This window comes from Ixodes scapularis, unplaced genomic scaffold (assembly GCF_016920785.2).
Source record: "Ixodes scapularis isolate PalLabHiFi unplaced genomic scaffold, ASM1692078v2 PGA_scaffold4__175_contigs__length_147842914, whole genome shotgun sequence".
In the NCBI taxonomy this organism is placed as follows: domain Eukaryota; kingdom Metazoa; phylum Arthropoda; class Arachnida; order Ixodida; family Ixodidae; genus Ixodes; species Ixodes scapularis.
The window spans coordinates 132,090,588-132,108,254 of record NW_024609879.1 but is presented as its reverse complement, the minus strand read 5'-3'; the positions used below and the strand labels follow the sequence as shown (position 1 = coordinate 132,108,254).

The 17,667-nt window shown below is 43.5% G+C and overlaps 1 protein-coding gene across 8 annotated transcripts in view; it reads right to left on the bottom strand.

Moving 5' to 3' along the window:
- LOC115311313 (eye-specific diacylglycerol kinase) overlaps positions 1–5,147 on the bottom strand; it is a 59,690-nt gene extending 54,543 nt beyond the window's left edge. For 3 of the 8 annotated variants that reach the window (XM_040223077.3, XM_040223081.3, XM_042293446.1), the window contains exons 1-2: positions 3,458–3,686; positions 1,772–1,855 (exon numbers count right to left, since the gene is read on the bottom strand). In XM_040223077.3, the coding sequence (XP_040079011.1) occupies positions 1,772–1,855; positions 3,458–3,574 (201 nt within the window). In that variant the 5' untranslated portion in view covers positions 3,575–3,686. Of the gene's footprint in view, positions 1–1,771; positions 1,856–3,457; positions 4,180–4,493; positions 4,916–4,998 lie in introns of those variants that run through there. The other 5 variants (XM_040498690.1, XM_040223079.3, XM_040498689.1 and 2 more) reach the window with 5 other exon arrangements.
- Between the last annotated feature and the right edge of the window lie 12,520 nt (positions 5,148–17,667).

The following is a 17,667-nucleotide window of genomic DNA, read 5'->3' as shown; positions in this document are numbered from 1 at the left end:
TTATGGTCGCAAATTTAGTCAAATTCACATTTGAAAATCACCCGGCGACCAGAAAGGCATAAATACGAGACATGTTCTTGTGCACTGTTTTTCAAATTGTGACGTCCCTGCCTACACAATTATTTTGAGAAGTAGGCCTAGCTGTCTCCTCTCCATGGCAATCTTTTGCAGCTTCGATGTCTCACGAAAAATAATAAAAAAAAAATCTTTTTCGTGTTGCGAAGGGGTGCATTTACACATCTATGATAATAATCAAATACATTTTTCTCTTTGTGGCATTTTTGAGGCAGCTTCCCAGTTTGTGCACACTAATTTTTGCTCTTTAAAATGTTCCACAACAACCAAATTTGGCCTGCATAAGTTTGGGGATATGATGGTAATATTCAAGTACATTTTTCTCTTTTTTACATTTCGAAGGCAGCTTTGCAGTTTGTTCGTAGTAATTATTGTTCTTAATATTGCTATATAACAACCAAATTTGGCATGCATAAGCTTGAGGATTATGAGAATACAACTATCAAGGTTTAATTTCTAGAATGTATATTTTTTCTATTATGATTACGAAAGAAGGACATGAAAGACAAACAGACGAGTGTCGTCCGTTTGTCTTCCTTTTTCTCTGCCATGTCCCTCTTTCGTTATTGTACCTTAGACACCAACACGCTAAACCATCCACATGTTTTTTTTATATTTCAAAATACTCTTAAAAACTTTTGTTAGCCCTTTGAAAACGGCATTTTTTAGATTTTAATTTATTTTAAAATCAACGAGTTCCTATACACATTATTTACATAAACACTGTTCATTGCACTCAGTGGATTAAAAGATGCTAATTAACCTATTTTACTAGGCTCCTTTATGTGTGCTGGCATGCCCTCTGTTCAAGCAAAAACATGTTTTTTTTTGCCCATGGATTGCATCCAGAACATAAAAGATGAGCTATATCAAATCTAATGCCAGATTTACAGAAAGCACTATGAGCTGTGAAAATTTCATTCAGTTATCACAAATATAAAAAAAATAAAAAAATTTCCTCTACGGCATGTTATGAAATGGTACTGTTGTAGAAATGTATGAATTGTATATTGTTAGTGTGAGCAAAGATGCAGCATTAATCGGTCAAGTATGTAAAGAAGTGTAATTTCAAAAATTAAACGTGACTATTGCTTTCCTTCTCTGCTTTGTAAAGCTTGCTGGTGTGATTCTGCGACTGTGCTGGTAACAAAAGCACTATTGGGGGTAAGAAATCTGTACGTAGCAATGCCACCACCTCTGAACTACGACTCCAAAAGCATAATTTGTTGAATGCAAGTATTCATTGATCACCTCTGAGGCTGTTCAGATGTCGTAATTTCAAGACCTCCTTTTCGGTGAAATAAGCTCTTTTTCCTTTCCAGTCAAAGAAGCTCGCCGGAGCCCAGATTCAAGCCAAGCGAGATCACTTTGACGCACAGTAACTCACATTCACCGAAGAAGTTAAGCTTTGCAAGGACAGGGCTTTTTGCCAATTAGGTGATGAAAGTCACATCTCTGAGTGAGGTCAGTGACAGAAAGTTTGGGTTTTTCCTCCAATAAATTCCATGCAGTTCATACAGATTTGGCGTGTTGACTTCAAAGGTGACGACATTGGGGCTCTGCAATTCCATTTTTATTCTAAAAGTTGAGTTTAATGGTATGACCAGTGCTCGCTGCACAATGACGACGGTCAGAGGCGAGAGTCCCGCTTGGCTAGACTTGCACAGTAGCTAGGGTCACAGGGGTCGATACTCACTGAGCATTCACTTTCACCCACATAACAGAGATCCCCTGAGGCACTAGTGGCAGTCCATAGATGGTCCCCATTGATAGCAGATTCCTGCAAAACAAAGGTTGCAGAAACAACACACACTCACGCAACGATTAGCTTCTCTTAACGATACCACAGATAGCTCAGCCCAGCAAATATAGACACTAAACATCCTTGGAAAAACGTCAAAAGATAGCTCACTCAAACAGATTTTGTGCGCCCGTTAAGAAGTCCAACTAAAGGTTGGTTCACGCATTTGCGTTTTGAGTGTGACAGGGTGCCTCCTTGCCTTCGATCGCAACAGGCGATCAAACAGGTGTCCTCTGTCCCCGGAGGTTTAACATTGTTTGCAAAATAAAATCTAAGCACTAGCTACGAGAAGTGGTACGACATTTCTGAAAGTATTTCAAGCCCACAGTGGAAGAACTATGCATAAAAAATACCGCTTCGTAACATTCATTACACTCAACGAGTGCAATTCGTACACCTGCATATTTCAACTAGAAATCGAGAAATATATGCCTATCAGAAATATTCCAGAGATGCCCAATAGATGGTGTCAGTGTGTTCTCTCGCCGCAAGCAGTCATGAGCGATCGCAATGCACCCGGTCACACTTAAATGCAAATCTGTTAACCAGCGCTCGCATAGTATAGGTGCAAAAAACTCGAATGAGTGCGATTCCTCCCTATCTGCCTTCCATCGACGATCGGTCGAAGTTTCAAAACGAAAAGGTGTTTCGGACACTCGCAGAAGGATAGCTGTTCCTCGAAACATCCGTCTGCTGAAAGCAAGAGATGCCCATCACACTTTCTGATTCTTGACAGCAACAACAACTCTTTGAACAGAGAAGGGACAATAGAGCAGACAAACTATTTCATTCATGTTTGCACTGGCACAATATTGTGCCGGTGAGGAAAACCCGAGTTAAACATTCGCAGTTCAAGGAAATCTGTCTGGTTTTGGGAACAAAAATTAATGAAAGACATCCAACCAAGCCCTAATTTTCGGGGACCTAACCTATTGAGGTCCACTCGGCCTCTTCTTCAGGGATGACTATGATCCTGGACGTTGACAGCGCTATTCTTCGTCTTTTTCTATGGTGACATCTTTCTCTTTGTATAGGTAATAGGGCAAAGCCTATCGACATGGGCAGATGGTAGAGTGCCGATGGACCTGTTGATGCTTTCCAGCATGGTCTGTATGCGCCAGGATTCCAAGCAAAGTCTCTTGTCAAAGGTCAGTCTCAACATCACTCGTGCTTATCTATGGGTATTATTACTACTGAAATTCGAGTTAACGCACATAGGCGCGAGTCCAGACAAAATGTTTTACTTAGAAGTGTCTTTCCAAAACCACAACTTGTTTGGGAATGGGGACATCCAAACTATAACTGGCACTTTTAAACCTAAACAGTCCCAGATGTCGGATGACAACTCTATGCAGTCGGCGACCGGTTAAGAATACAGCAGACGCTCTGCCTTTAGTGTAAGCTTTCTGCTCTGACAACGTCCTGTTGTGCGCGCGGCCAAACATCAGTGGAGTTTTTACTACTGCATTCTTAGCCCGTCATCGACAATAGGAAAATGTTGCACCGCATTCTGTGGGCCTTTCTTTCTGCCACAAAAAGCTGGTAATCGAAGTTGAATAGTTCAAGAGGCATCGAACTCACCCCCCAGTCAGGTGTAGCACGAATTGGTCTGGAGTCTCCGTTTTCTGTCGGGAGCTTGATGTCTCCCTGGATTGCTTTCCTGCGGAGAACAAGAACAGAGACGTGTTTGTAGCGCATCCCCTCGTGCACGATACCGATCCTGCCCCTGCTCGAGACGGTTTTGGCAGGCGCTATCTGCCTCTCGTCACTGCGTCAGGAGTACAATGTGCGCCAGCCCCACACCGTTCAATCTCCGACGTCGTCAGTCAAGGATACACACTGATTGCGGGTCAATATCACATGGATTCCTGCGACAGGAAAACACCCTCGAAGGATATCTCTAACACAATCGGCTATGACACACGTACGGACAATGACAGTAGATAAATGATCAGGAAAGTAAAACTTTAGTCAATGCTGTAAACATGCGCGAGTGCAAAAAACATATGTTTGCACATAACTAGGTTGTGTTTAGCGTGCCGTTGCATGTTAAATGCAACACCAAGCTACATTCGCTCTGTGGCATGCACAAAATCAGCTCGTCAGCATAAAATCTCGTCATAGTCCAAAACTATTTTAATGTACACTAGCAAATCAGCCAACTTGTAAATAGGAAGTCACTGACAATCTAAACATGCGTAGCATGCACGAGATAGGCGGGCAGTAGAACTCAAAACGATTAAGCATGAAGTCAATACAAAGTCAATACAACCGACGGCTCGAGAGAAAACCATTCAGGAAGTGTCCCCTATCAAGTGTATGATAAGCGGACGTTAAAAAGTGTACCACATCCTAGCAAGCCGTGTGACATCCTGTGTGTTGTCAATGGTTTTGGCGGTCTACACCTGGTTCACGCCAAATACACACAAAAAAAAAAAAAAAAAAAAAAAAAACGAAAAAGAAAAAACCCGCAACGTTGCTGTTTCATTTTTGTTAACAAAATCGCGTATACAGAAAACTCGTCCTGGCAGTAAAATAAAGCCACGCCGTTGCGTTGCTTTAGACCAGTCCGATTATTCACAAAAAATTCGTAGGGAAACTGGGCCGTAGTACGTACAGCATATTTATGTGACCACCGACGAAAATCAACATCCGTAAATCGAAGCATCTGAAGTGGCGATCTTAGACAAGAAGGCTTCCGGCTTTCGCAGAAGAAACCGTCGACGCACGATCAGAACAGTGGAGAAATTGTAATAAGACTAAGAAAATAAGGAGAGCTGTCAGTCTCGAATTTGTAACACGTTGCTACGAACGTGTCGTCCCAACTGGCAGCAGCAAACAAGCGAAGGTCATCGATGGACAGAAATGCCGCGCTGCCAACGTCACACGCTATCCCACGTCACGTATCGCAAGCACCGAGCACACAATACGAACTGCCCTTCCGGAGAGATCAAAAACGCCCCACGAATGAATGTGATTCAGGTATAAATGCTGCACAAGTGCGGCGGGCCGAGTCGGCGATAAAGCCGAGCGGAACTCGGCGACACACGATTCAAGCCGTGCCGACGACGGGCCACCGAGAACGTCGTGGGACCGTGCCGCGTTTTATTAAGAGAACGTACTTTTTAACAATCTTCGCTTGACAGTTCATCGCCTTTGCGGGTCACAGGGGTATAAAAATACGGCTGAAAATATGTTTGTTTAACGTCGTTGGACGATATTTACAACCTGCCGACTCCATGTTTAAATAAAAAAAAAAAAGGAAAAAAAATTGTTTGAGCACAGTGTTAGCAGACAAAATACACTTTTCGCTATATTTGGTGAAATTGTTTATTAGTCTGATCAAGGGTCTGATCACGTTGGCAACGTTGGTTCCTGGCCGACGAATGCGGCAAATTTGAAGGTATTTCTCGTTGTTAATAATAATAATAATAATAATAATAATAATAATCTTTACGGGCTCAGGAGAGCCGTGGCACCGTGGAAAAGTGACAGCCCGTACCAAGGAGGCCCGCGGTGCCACGTCTAGCGATGGCGATTATGAGATGATATGTACAAGGCAAGGAGGTATGTTGGCGCCCTCGAAGTTCCCTACTATTTTCTCTAGCAGCGGGCCGCGGGCCGATCGTCACTGGAAAGACCATGGTCATCCGCGGACCGGCAGGAAGGCCTCCACGGCTCGGATCTGGCCCGCGGGCGGGGTTTTGGGACCCCTGGTCTAGAAGAAACGCTGAGTGCCTTTTCCTCGGTATATAAAAAAAGTTTTTTTTCAGCGTAAAACTTTATTTTTTTAATCGCGAAGAGCTCCAAGAAGACATTTTGGGGCGACTGTCTCTCTCCTCTCGCGTTTTACTAGTAGGAACACCAAAGCTTTATGCCCCCCGATCAGCTTTTTTACGTCAAACAAAGTGCTCCTTTTATTGTTTAAAACAGCCTGAGCAAATCAAATACTATTAACGACTTTATTTTTTTGCGGGTTCATCATTTCCCGAATTTCGAAAGGTGTGGGTTTAGGAAATGTTCAGCGGGCACAAAAGTTTCACGATTTGGAGTGATATATGCTATGCATTCGTTACCGTGGGATGATGTCTCTGCGTAATGAAATATTTCACCATATTTTTCAAGTCGCGAAATCCGCGAAGATTAGGTCCTCCCGAAAATGAACTCGTTCACAGTATGTTTTCTCTCCTCCTTCCTTTCCCCATGTTTTGTAACAACAAATATTAAACGTGCCAGCCCTGCCCCCCGGCTTCCGAGAAACAGCTCCAAAACACAGAACGGAGGCAGGGTCTAAATTTAAACCCGGCTGAGAGCGGAAGTGCGAACACGAGCAGTGTAAATAAGCGAAAACCCAAGTTTTTTTTTTTTTTTTTTTTATTTGGAATCACAGTTTTACCAAACGTGTAAAAAATATATATTGAAAGAGAAAGCAGTAAAACAACACACCTCCTTAAACAAAATATTAGGGTACAGGGAGTGGTGAAAATTAAGCATGCTGGAAACTATATCCCAAAACAAAGTTACTTGGAAGTAAAAACAACAACAACAGATGTTTTGTGTTTTTGTTGTCCCTTTGCAACTCCGGGAATGGGTATTGTTCACCACGCTTACACTCCCTGGTCTCTTTGTCCTTCTTTTCTTTATTATTTTCGGTCGACGGGAGAGGCCTTTGCAAACAAACAAACAAAAAAAACAAGCACACACACACAACGTAAAGAAACGTTTGAATGTTTTCACTACGTTCTACACGGGCTTGAGGAAAGTTCAAGTACGACTGCCCTAAACGCTTTATTTTTTATATATATATTTCAGAAGGGTATGAATTCGGACGAGTTGGTGGTATATTGTAGAGCATTAAAAACGCCAAAAACACGAAGGTAGAAAAAGGAGGCTTTGTAGTGTACGTCCTTCTTCTAGAAGTTCTCTGCGTTTTTAGCGCTGTAAATTCTCTCTAGTTATTATTTTTTTTAATTTTATTTCGAAGGCGAACGAGGTTACAAATCATGTCTCCGCCGTTTGTTTTTGTTTTTAATCTGACACCAGTCATGGTGTAAGAGGAGAATTACATAAATGACAAGAACGTGTGTACGTCTTGGTGAAAGAACATAAAGCTCATCTAAGATGCCCACCTTCATATAACTTAATTCAACACCGGAAAGGGGAAAATAGTACAGTTCCGCGAAAGGCCGAACTTTTCTTTTTATTTTGAACTACGGTCTTTGACGTGACTGTGAGTTTTGGTCCATGCTCCAGTTGTTGAATGGGACGCGTCCTGCAATCCCAAATTTTAACGTTCTTTGGCTGGGTGCAGTGGCGTCACAAGGGGGGGGGGGGGGGGGGGGCCGGTTGCAGGGCTCAGGGGCGTGTCGCGGCGGGCCACAAGAGGGGGGACGGGTGGGAGGTGGGGGGGGGGGGGGGGGTGTCGGTGTCGCGGAGGATTACTGCCCCGGGTGCCGCTGACCCTCGTGACGCCACTGGCTAGGTGTTTGGCATTTCGTGAAGCTCAAAAAGTGAAGCTTGGATAAAAGCGTGGCCGCGAGGCTCGACACTGATTGGTTGACGGGCGGGAGAGGAGGAGTGAGGTGCTCGACGCTGATTGGCTTACAAGGAGAGCATATGTGACCAAGGGTGGAGTGAGGCGGAGACGAATGCAGGAGGCGACGTGGGAGAGCGGGAGTGGAATGGAAAGTTCTGTAAGATTACCAGGTTTATCATTTCAAGTATACAGACGTCACGCGTTAAATGATCAGATGAAGGGCGCCGTGAACGTAGGCGTCTGGCTGAACAGGCAAAACGTGCTGCTAAGCCGTAATAGGAACGTGTGTGTGATATGGGCTATCTCGTTTCACGCATGGAACGGAATTGCCGAGCAATTTGCCGTATATATTTCCGATGGCAACGAATTCCAAGGTTGTCGCTCAGTTCTAGACAAACTGAGGACTTTCAGGACGCCTCTTTGCGACACACATGCGTCCAGCACGTGCTTGTCGCCTTCCGTCGTGCTTCGGCTGCACGCGCACGCTCGAAGCTTACGAGGTGCCGAAGTGTTATCGAAGATAGGAAGATAGGAATTAACGTCTCAAAAGACGGATATTTTCCCTCTAAATTTAGCGAGGAAACTGAAATAATAGGGAGTTTTTGTAGATCGTTTTCGCCGTCCCGCAACGCTCCGCTCTCCGCAGCCCGCTATAATAGCGAGTTTTAGTAGACCGTGTTTCCCGCTCCGCTAAGCCCCTCCGCTACCCGCAACTCTACAGCCAAGGCCATCGGCGCGCAGGCGCAGGAGCGGGATTTTCGTTGCGGAGGGCTTAGCGTAGGGGGAAACGAGGTCTACGATAATTCCCTAATTTTTCAGCCCCAAGACGTTAATTTTCCCGCTCAATTTAGCGGGGAAACTGAGTTCACGTATAGGTCACGTGCCGCCAATTTCCACAAAGTGTATGGGTCACGTGACGTCCCGTGGCGCCACTTTCCCCGCTAAATTTAGCGGAAAATGCGCGGACGGAAGGATGGACCAAATTTTGGGTTTAGAGGTAGCGTTAAAAAGCATTTCATGCTTTCAAAAAAAAAAAAAAAAAAAGATCACCAGAATACGTTGTTGTCTATTTGTATTTGTACTTCGATGATCCAAGCCAGAAATGCGCTCGCCACTAAAAAAGAAGTAACCAAACACAGTTACTCGTTACTCCGTTGAAAAAGTAATTAAGTACTTTACTCGTTACTGAGCCTTGAAAAAGACGCGAATTACTTCAGTTCAAAAGTATGGCGCGTTATTTTCTCGTTACCTTTGTACTCGTTTTCACCTCAAAAACCGTAGTAAAAAAAAAAAAAAAAAATAAAGTCCAACTTTTTGCGGAGCATTACTAATTACTAAGTTACTAATTGAGATATGTGTAGGTGCTTTTTAGATTAGATCTATGTTATGCTATCAAGATGTACACGTCCCAAACGCCAAAAGCAACGCATAAACAATGCGCAAAAACTTTTTTTTTTTGTTTTCATCTTGAGGTGAAAACGATTATAGGGTGTTGTCAAATGACGACACTCCGCCATTTTGTTGTTAGTTTGTTTTTTAAACAAAATTACTAATTTGAAGGATTACATCGCAACTTGTAAGACTTATTAGCTTCTATGCTCTACGCATACGAAAGGTCATGACGATCCTTGGAATGCTCACCTTCAGCACAAGCCAGCCAATTCACAACAACAAAATGGTGGACGAAATTACGTCAGCGAAAACGCCGCGTCATTTGATCATTGTTTTCGAACTACACGATATATCATGCATTCTGAAAACGATCGAACGTCTCTAAGTACGAGCGCCATCTGTGAAACAGACACAACAACAATAAAATACCGGACGAAGTAATCTAGAGAGAAACCTCCTGTGCTGGCATAATGTAATTATCCCTTATGGTCTCAACGGCACGTTCGTCCCATGTCAACAGCAGCGGGAGCCGACAATAATAGAGATAGAAAAAAAAAAAGAAGAAAATATCAGATTTGCGGAGTAAGACTGTTCGTAAAAGATCATATAACAATGTAGGCAAAAAAAAACCAACAAAAAAACTTATGCGTTACGACGAAGCGACCGCGACGCGAATGAGTCGGACTTGATGATGATTCCGCGCGTATTATTGGCTAACAGAGCGGAACCCCGGTTCTTTACAAATGATGGCAGAAACAAGGGCCCAAGACAAACAGAGAAAAAGAAAATAAAAGTGAGGGGATTACAAACGAAGTCTGGGAACTTTACAAGAACAAAATATTATGACGGAACATAATGGAGCAGACACGGGGAATACCATTTGGACACTGCGACGATGCAGTTTCGTCGCTGCTTGATTGACCCTTTCAGATCGCAACGGCTGCGCTAGGACTTAAAACGGAGCGCATTCGTCTCGGAATAGGTTTTAGCAGGATGCGTGACGATGCGAAGAAGATCTCTATGCCTATATAAAAATCCAAGAAAAAACAGAGAAAACACGGGCAGTGCTATAAGAAGACGTAAATCTCGTTTAACCAGTTTAGCATGCACGAGTTATCGGAAATTTCGTAATGAGCGTTCGCTTCCCCGCAATAAATGTCCGAATTCGGGGATGGGCATATGGTGTGTGTGTTTGTGGCGGCGAGCAAAGATAAATGGATCGGTGTATAGTTTCCATTAGGGAAAATTCGTCGATGGAAGCAAGGCGAGCTTCGAACCAACGCTCCGCAAATTCTCACTATTGTCCCGAAAAAATGAAAGTAAAATTAATAATTTTGTATTCGAGATATAATTGGATTCGCGGATAAAACTTTCTCAATTAATCAGGGACCACAACCTGCGGGTGCGTCGATTGCAAGCACAGAAATGTCAAGGATTATTCGCAACCCTGCGCTGATATCTACGTCAGGCTGTGACCGATGCATTCACACTCGCGTTCGAATCGAAACAGCGAAGCGGATCACACATCGCACAAAAGACAATGCCGTCAATCCTGCAGACACGATGACAGAATTATATATATATATATATATATATATATATATATATATATATATGTATATATATATACGGATTTGCATCAGGCGCGTTCAAATTAGGGGTGTCGCGAACTTTTGTCAAACCAGATTTTTTGGTCGAACTTTCGAGGTTCGACTGGGTCGAACCGGTTCGACGAACCTTCGAACTTCTCACCAAATTCGACCGGTTCGACTTTGTGGACAGTGTGGCCAGACCTTGATACAAGCATGTCTAGGTTTGGAAAACAATTTTTTTTTTATGCAAGGGGTTATTATATATTGTGAACACCTGCAATTAAAATAAACTAATTCGAATCAAAGAAGTTAAATAACTTTATTTTTAGTACGGTATTAACTGAAATAGCCAATCAGTGCTGCACTTAATTCATCTCTTAGCCATTATCATCCAATCCGAAGCCAACTGGCCAGCCTGTCGCGCATGCGCACACGAGTCGAACCTCAATATTCGTCGAACTTTCCACTAAAAGTTCGAAAAAGTCGAACCTGGTCGAACTTGAACCGCGGCCGGTTCGCGACACCCCTAGTTCAAATCATGTCTGCTTCATACAAATCTGTGCTCCGAACAGGGTTGCCGTGTTTGTATAACCCAGTAGGGAACCGTTTCTGCACAACCCTCCGGTACGAACTGCGCGTGTGCTATTGCAGAAGACTCGCACATCAGTCAGTCAGTCAGTCAGGTGAACCAAGACCCTTTTGGATCAGGGCGGGTACTCTGGAAGAATACCTCTAGTTCAAAAGTAAAATAAAATAAAGTGTTCACTTAGTGGAGATTCATTTCGAAGTCCACAGACGTTAAGTTTCCGTTTTCGTGTTGCGACAAAGTCTCTCCCACATCACCAGGCGGCGCCCCGTGTCTTCCGTTTCGCTCTGCGCGCCGTCGTAGTTGCGCACCAGATTGCGCGACCCATCAATCAATCAATCAGCGTTTATTTCAGCTTGAAACTAGGGGTGTCGCGAACTTTTGTCGAACCGGATTTTTAGGTCGAACTTTTGGGGTTCGACTGGGTCGAACCGGTTCGACGAACCTTCGAACTTTTCACCAGATTCGACCGGTTCGACTTTGTGGACACTGTGGCCAGACCTTGATACAAGCATGTCTAGGTTTGGAGAATTTTTTTTTGTATGCAATGGGTTATTTTATTTTATGAACAGTTGCAATTAAAAGAAATCAATTCTTATCACTGAAGAAGTTAATAATTTAATTTGTTCTATTGAATTAACTGAATGAACCAATTAGCGCTGCCCTTGATTCATCACTTAGCCATCACCATCCAATCCGAAGCCAACTGGTCAGCCTGTCGCGCATGCGCACACGAGTCGAACCTCAATGCAAGGTTCGCCGAACTTTTCACTAAAAGTTCGAAAAAGTCGAACCTGGTCGAACTCGAACCGCGGCCGGTTCGCGACACCCCTATAGAGGTGTATTGAAAAACTTAGGCAAGATATATCGTACCATTGTAAAGCCATAGTTCGTTCTACATCTAGGTAAAACGAAGGTGTCTTTTTCCCTGATTGCATAAGGCGTATTGTTTGGCACAGTAGAAACAATACCTGAAAGAAAATGATCGTTTTTGCTATTATATCTTTGTAAAAACCCGCAAATCTATATTCGAATAAATTATATACAAGCACAATTTTAAACTGCAAGGAAGCCTGCCCAGTTTTGGAATTATATGGAGCTTTTGTAATAGCACGTAACATTTTCTTTTGCAAGATCAGAAGCTTCTGAATATTGGATGCTGTGATATTACCCCAGACAAGGAAACAGTAGCTTAAACACGAATAAAAGAAAGCGTAATACAAAGTAAGTTCAGTTTTTTCAGGCAGCACATGCTTATTACGTGAGGTAATTCCCAGAGCCTTAGAAAGGGCAACACAAACCTTGTTTATGTGGGCGTCCCACGTCATCGTTGCAGTAAAACTTACACCAAGGCTAGGTGGCGCAATCTACCGCCCGTTACAAAGGGTAAAGCCATTAACATCCATCCATCCATCCATCCGAGATATCTAAATGTTTCTACGTACTCGATGATGGTATCACTCCAAACTAAGGTCGCTGGGTGCATTACAATTTTTTTTTTTTTTAGGACGAAATAATACAGCTTTAGTTTTCTCTTTGTTTATTTTCGATGAGTTGACTGATGACCAAAATGCTAATAATGTCAATACTCCGTTAGCAGAGCCGATTAGTTGTTCAAAGGGCTCCTATCGTCAGCGTAAGTAACGTATTCTGCAAGAGTACTAATCTTGGAAATGCCATGTATATATATTAAACAAGAGTGGTCCAAGGATACTACCCTGGGGGGCACCATTATAGATTTGAAGAGAATCAGAGCGAGAGCGATTTATGACAACATTATGTAATCGCGAGCTTAAATATGATTTCATAAGATTGACGGCGTGTGCTCGTACGCCGTAATGCTAGAGCTTAGCAGAAAGTATTTCATGATTTAGAGTATCAAATGCTTTGCTAAAGTCAACAAAAATACCAAGAGTAAAACGTCGTGATTCAAAACAGTTAAAAATATTTTTTTGGGGGCAAGCAAGGCATGTTCCGTTGATCTATTTTTAGTAAACTCATACTGGCAATCTGATATTGCAGAATGCTTTAGAAAATTTATTCAGGCGGCAATAAATTATTCGTTCTAACCCTTTAGAAAGCTACGGAAGTATAGATATTGGCCTATAGTTACCAAAGTCGTTCTTATTTCCTTTTTTATAAATTACGGCTACTCTAGCTAGCTGCATAGCTGCTGGAAAGTGTCTCGTCATAAGCGCTACATTATAAATATGTGCCAGACGGTGTAATTATTTGCAAAACATGTTTTACTGGGCGATTTTGTTATTATGGGAGTCAATGCTATTCGTATTTTTTAAACTTTTGCAAATTAAAGAAAAAAAAAAAAAAACGAAAAAGAAACCTCAAACTGGTCAGTCGGTTCAAAGAATAACGATTTCGCCAACCTATCACTTAGAAAACCAAAAATGTCGTAATTGTAGTGACTGTCACCTACAGTCGAAAAAAAGTAATTGAATGATGTATACGAGGTCTGAGCCCGATAGCTCAGTTCCATTAACCGTTATCACTTGGGTATTAGTATGTCTATTCAGGAGCAGATTTAGATGCCTCCATTTTTCCTTGAGATTACTAGAAAAATGGTGACCAAAGAAATGATTATAATACATGTTTCTCGCCGATTTAATTTCTCGGTTTAGTCGGTTGCGTAAGGACTTATATTCTGATAGCACGGTAGGATTTTTGTTTCTAATATACGTTGCAAATAACTTGTATTTCTTTTAACGAGTCTAATTAATCGTCTAGTCATCCATGGTTTATGCGCACTTTTGCATGGTTTTATTTTTCCAGCGGGAAAACATTCATTATATACTGATGTGAAGAGCTCTAGAAACCTGTTAAAAGCATCATCTGCAGCGGTCTCGTTGTAAATAGGGCTCCAATCCACCAAGGAAATACGGTTCTTAAATAGGTCGAGTCTTTATTTATTTATTTATTTATTTATTGTATTTATTTATTGTACATACCCTCAAGCGCCGAAGCATTGATATTAGCTGACGTCTCATTTTAGCGATATCGTTCGAACAAATTGTTTTTTCTATACGGAAGAAAACAGGTAAGTGATCGCTAAAATCGGCGGCAATGCGACCGGAAAAGATTGCGTTGTTATTATTAGTAATATTTAAATCTAAAATAGAAGCAGAAGAAGATGTAATGCGCGTTGGACTGTGAAATACACTTTGAAAAACCGTTGAGTGAAGTGTGAGTAACATTTGCTGCTGCATTGGGCTGCCCGTACCCATATCAATGTTAATATCGCCAGCTGTGATAGGCAATTGAGCATAGTAGTAAACCCGAGACTGGGGACACGGACAAGGGACAAACACAGAACAACACGGACGAAGTCTCAAATTTACACCTGCTAGCCTGCACCCTCACCATTGCTTCATTATGATAGACAAATAGTTTTCAAAACTAAATAAAAACGTTTCACGTTCAAATGTCTCCGGAAATTCGCCGCAGTTCTCACGAGGTGGTCGATAGACAACCGAAAATATATTACCGTCCAGACTTCACGGTGAAACTCCATTGCACGGTCTCGTCATCGCAGTGAGATCGAGCGAGGACACAGAGGATACGAGTGCTACGTCAGTGCTCGGCCGGGCCTCGTGACCAATGAAACACGTCGAAGGACGCTCGTCATCGAGCCCAAATACCAACCGACTGTGACGACGTTCGATGGAAAAAGAGGAGGACGTTCGCAGACCTCGATTTTTCGTGACTCCGGCGAATTGGAGGGCACCTTGTGGGAAAACACTGAACGGGACGGAACAGGTAATTTTGCGATTTCTGCTTGTCCTTTGGGGATTCCGCGATTGCACGTCGGCGGCTGGCGCGATGGAAAAGTTGTCCCGGTTACTCTGTCATTACTTCCGTATCAGCGTGTTACCAAGGTAGCCCTAAACGCGACCTATACACAACCGCGTAAGCCAGACATTGCGCGTTTATCAATGCTCATCGGCACCGTAGAAGGACAGTAAGGCAATCCCTCCGTCACTTCCCCGATGGTTGCGCCCCCTCTGGAAGTTCGCTGACGCCGACACATCGCCGCAAGTTTGAAATGAGTGAATAAAAATTGGAGCAAACCATTTTGAATCTAATGCCAGCCTGCTGAAACCCGAGCGTTTTGCGTCAAGCTGGCACATGGCACGCCCGACCTGCCTCAGACCGCCATATTCGCCCAATAATGGCGACCCATATATGCGGAGCGCAAGTTCGTCTGCTTCTTTTACAGGGGGTTGTGGTGACGTCAGAACGCCGAGCTCTGATTCGCTCTGATTGAAGGATAGTGGGTAGACTGCAAGGCAGCTTGCTTTGAGGTCTATCCACTATTCTTCGATCAGAGCCAATCAGAGGTCGGCGTTTGGACGCCACCAAAACCCCTGCAAAAAGAAGCAGACAAACTTGCTTCCGCATTGCGTCACTGGAGTCGCGAATTCTAGGAGGTGTTGGCAGGGTGCGCACTCAGTTATTCTAGAGTCATTAAATAAAGCTATGTTTTCAGAGTACCGAAACTCCCAATCTACGCGTCTGAAGCGCGTCAGGTGCCGCCATCTTGGGTCCGCGCGCAGTTGGAGGAGTGACTGTAGCTGAGCCAAGCCGAGCTGTAGCCGTCGCCTGCGCCAGCTGCCGCGGAAGCAGCTGTGGCAGCCAATCAAAGTCGTCTTCGTATCTCCACGTAACACGGAAAATGTGCGTGCTGAGCGGCGGACTTCAACGTACGCGCGCACTAAACAGCAAACAGCAGCAGGCAGAAGATTGCTGGACCCAAGATGGTGGCGTTGAAAAAACGTGATGATGATGATAGCGACTCACGTGACTGCCGCTGTCCAATGATGCCGCAGCGAACCAGAATATTGTTGAATAGAGCGACTGTATTGTCGGCAAAATGACAAAGAGATGGAATGCGGTACAATGAAAGCGTAGCTTATTTAGTGACTCTAACTTATTCCAATCACACTGAAACGTGAATTTGTTAACCAGCCTTTAAAACGCCCGGGTGGAGTTTGCACGTATGGCGAGATTGGCCCTCCGCAGCGAAGACGTCAAATGACATTTGAAGGTAGTCTGTAGACGCCTGACCGCATAAACGAGAGTACAATCAATTCGAGTTATTTGGAGAACTTCCGTCGCGAGTTTGACTTGGCCGGTTTTCCATCACCGGGACAATAAATAAAACTAGGTTATTTATGGACTTCTTCGCAATACGCTAGGGGCGTTGTCAAGTGGCCTTAGCTTGTACAATTCGTCCACAAGTTTGTTGTTCCAGCGCTCCCCGCCTATAGGGGGCTCTATCTTTGTCGACCGTCGGCTCTGTGTTGATGGAGTGGGATTGGAGTTTGTCAACCTATTGACTTTGGTCTTTCCTGCGGGGTCAAGTACTTTGCACGGTGCTCCCCGATGGGGCCGTGGGCACATTGCCGACCAAAGCGATCAACCGAGTCAACCGAGTCTGAGTCAATCGAAGCTGGACTGAGAGCTCCTCGTGGGCCATTAAAAACGTACCTCGGGATGCGGGCGCTGAGAAATATCGAGCGCGTTCCAGAGCTGTGCCAGTGCACGGGGATTGATCGAACGAACGAGAATTCTTACAAGTTGGAAATGCGGAACCAAGTTTAGCTTTCTGAACAGCGTTCACCCAAACATTTTGTTTGTGAGAAAAATCTTACCGTTTTTTCAGTGGCTGTTATTGTTTAAGCGGCAAAACTTGACCCTAAAGACCAAAACAAAAAAACCCTTCTACGAATTTATTTCCTGGCATTTATTTCCTGGCGCGCGCGCACACACACACACACACACACACACACACACACACACACACACACACACACACACACACACACACACACACACACACACACACACACACACACACACAAGCGATATTCGCCGCAGACACGATGCCCCATAATTATGTTCGGATAGGTCTCCAGCATGTTCAAAACACGTCTGCTTCAGTCATGTGCATGCATCGATCATGTCTGGAAATTTTTTGCATGACCAATGTTACAGGACAGCCATACAAGGGGGAAACGGGCCTCAAACAATAGAGAGTTTTAGGGAACCGTCTTTGACATATCCGATACGGTATACGATGGGCCCTCCGGTACGAACTGCGCATGCGCTACTGCAGCAGACTGGCGCATGCGCAGTTTGGACCGGAGGGCCCATCGTATACCGCATCGGATGTGCATAAACGGTTGCCTAAAACTCTCTAGTCTATTGCTGACCGTCTTTTAGAATAGTGCATTAAAAGTAAGACTGCGCACATAATTTTTTTTTTCTTCTAAATTTAGTTTTATTTAAAACTTTGTCATTAACTGGAATATTCTTTCCTTATTCGCCGTGATCGGCCGTTTCCATGTTTTGGAGGGAAAGAAAAATCTCACATGTTCATACATGCTTTTTTGAGTGTTGCTTTTACATGGCGCGTACACACACTACAGCGTGGACTCGATGTCGGGTTGGTCCTTCGAAGGGACCACATGTAAGGCGGTTTCTTAACAGGTTGCAATGGAATTTATCCCTAAAGTGAAATAACATAGTATTTTTTTAATATAGAAGGGAGTGAGATTTTAACTGAGTATACAACGACAAAGTAGAAATATATTTTTTTTTCCTACGGTGTAGCTCGCGTGAAACCAACATATGATGTATCATTTATTTAGTATATGTATAAAAAAAGATA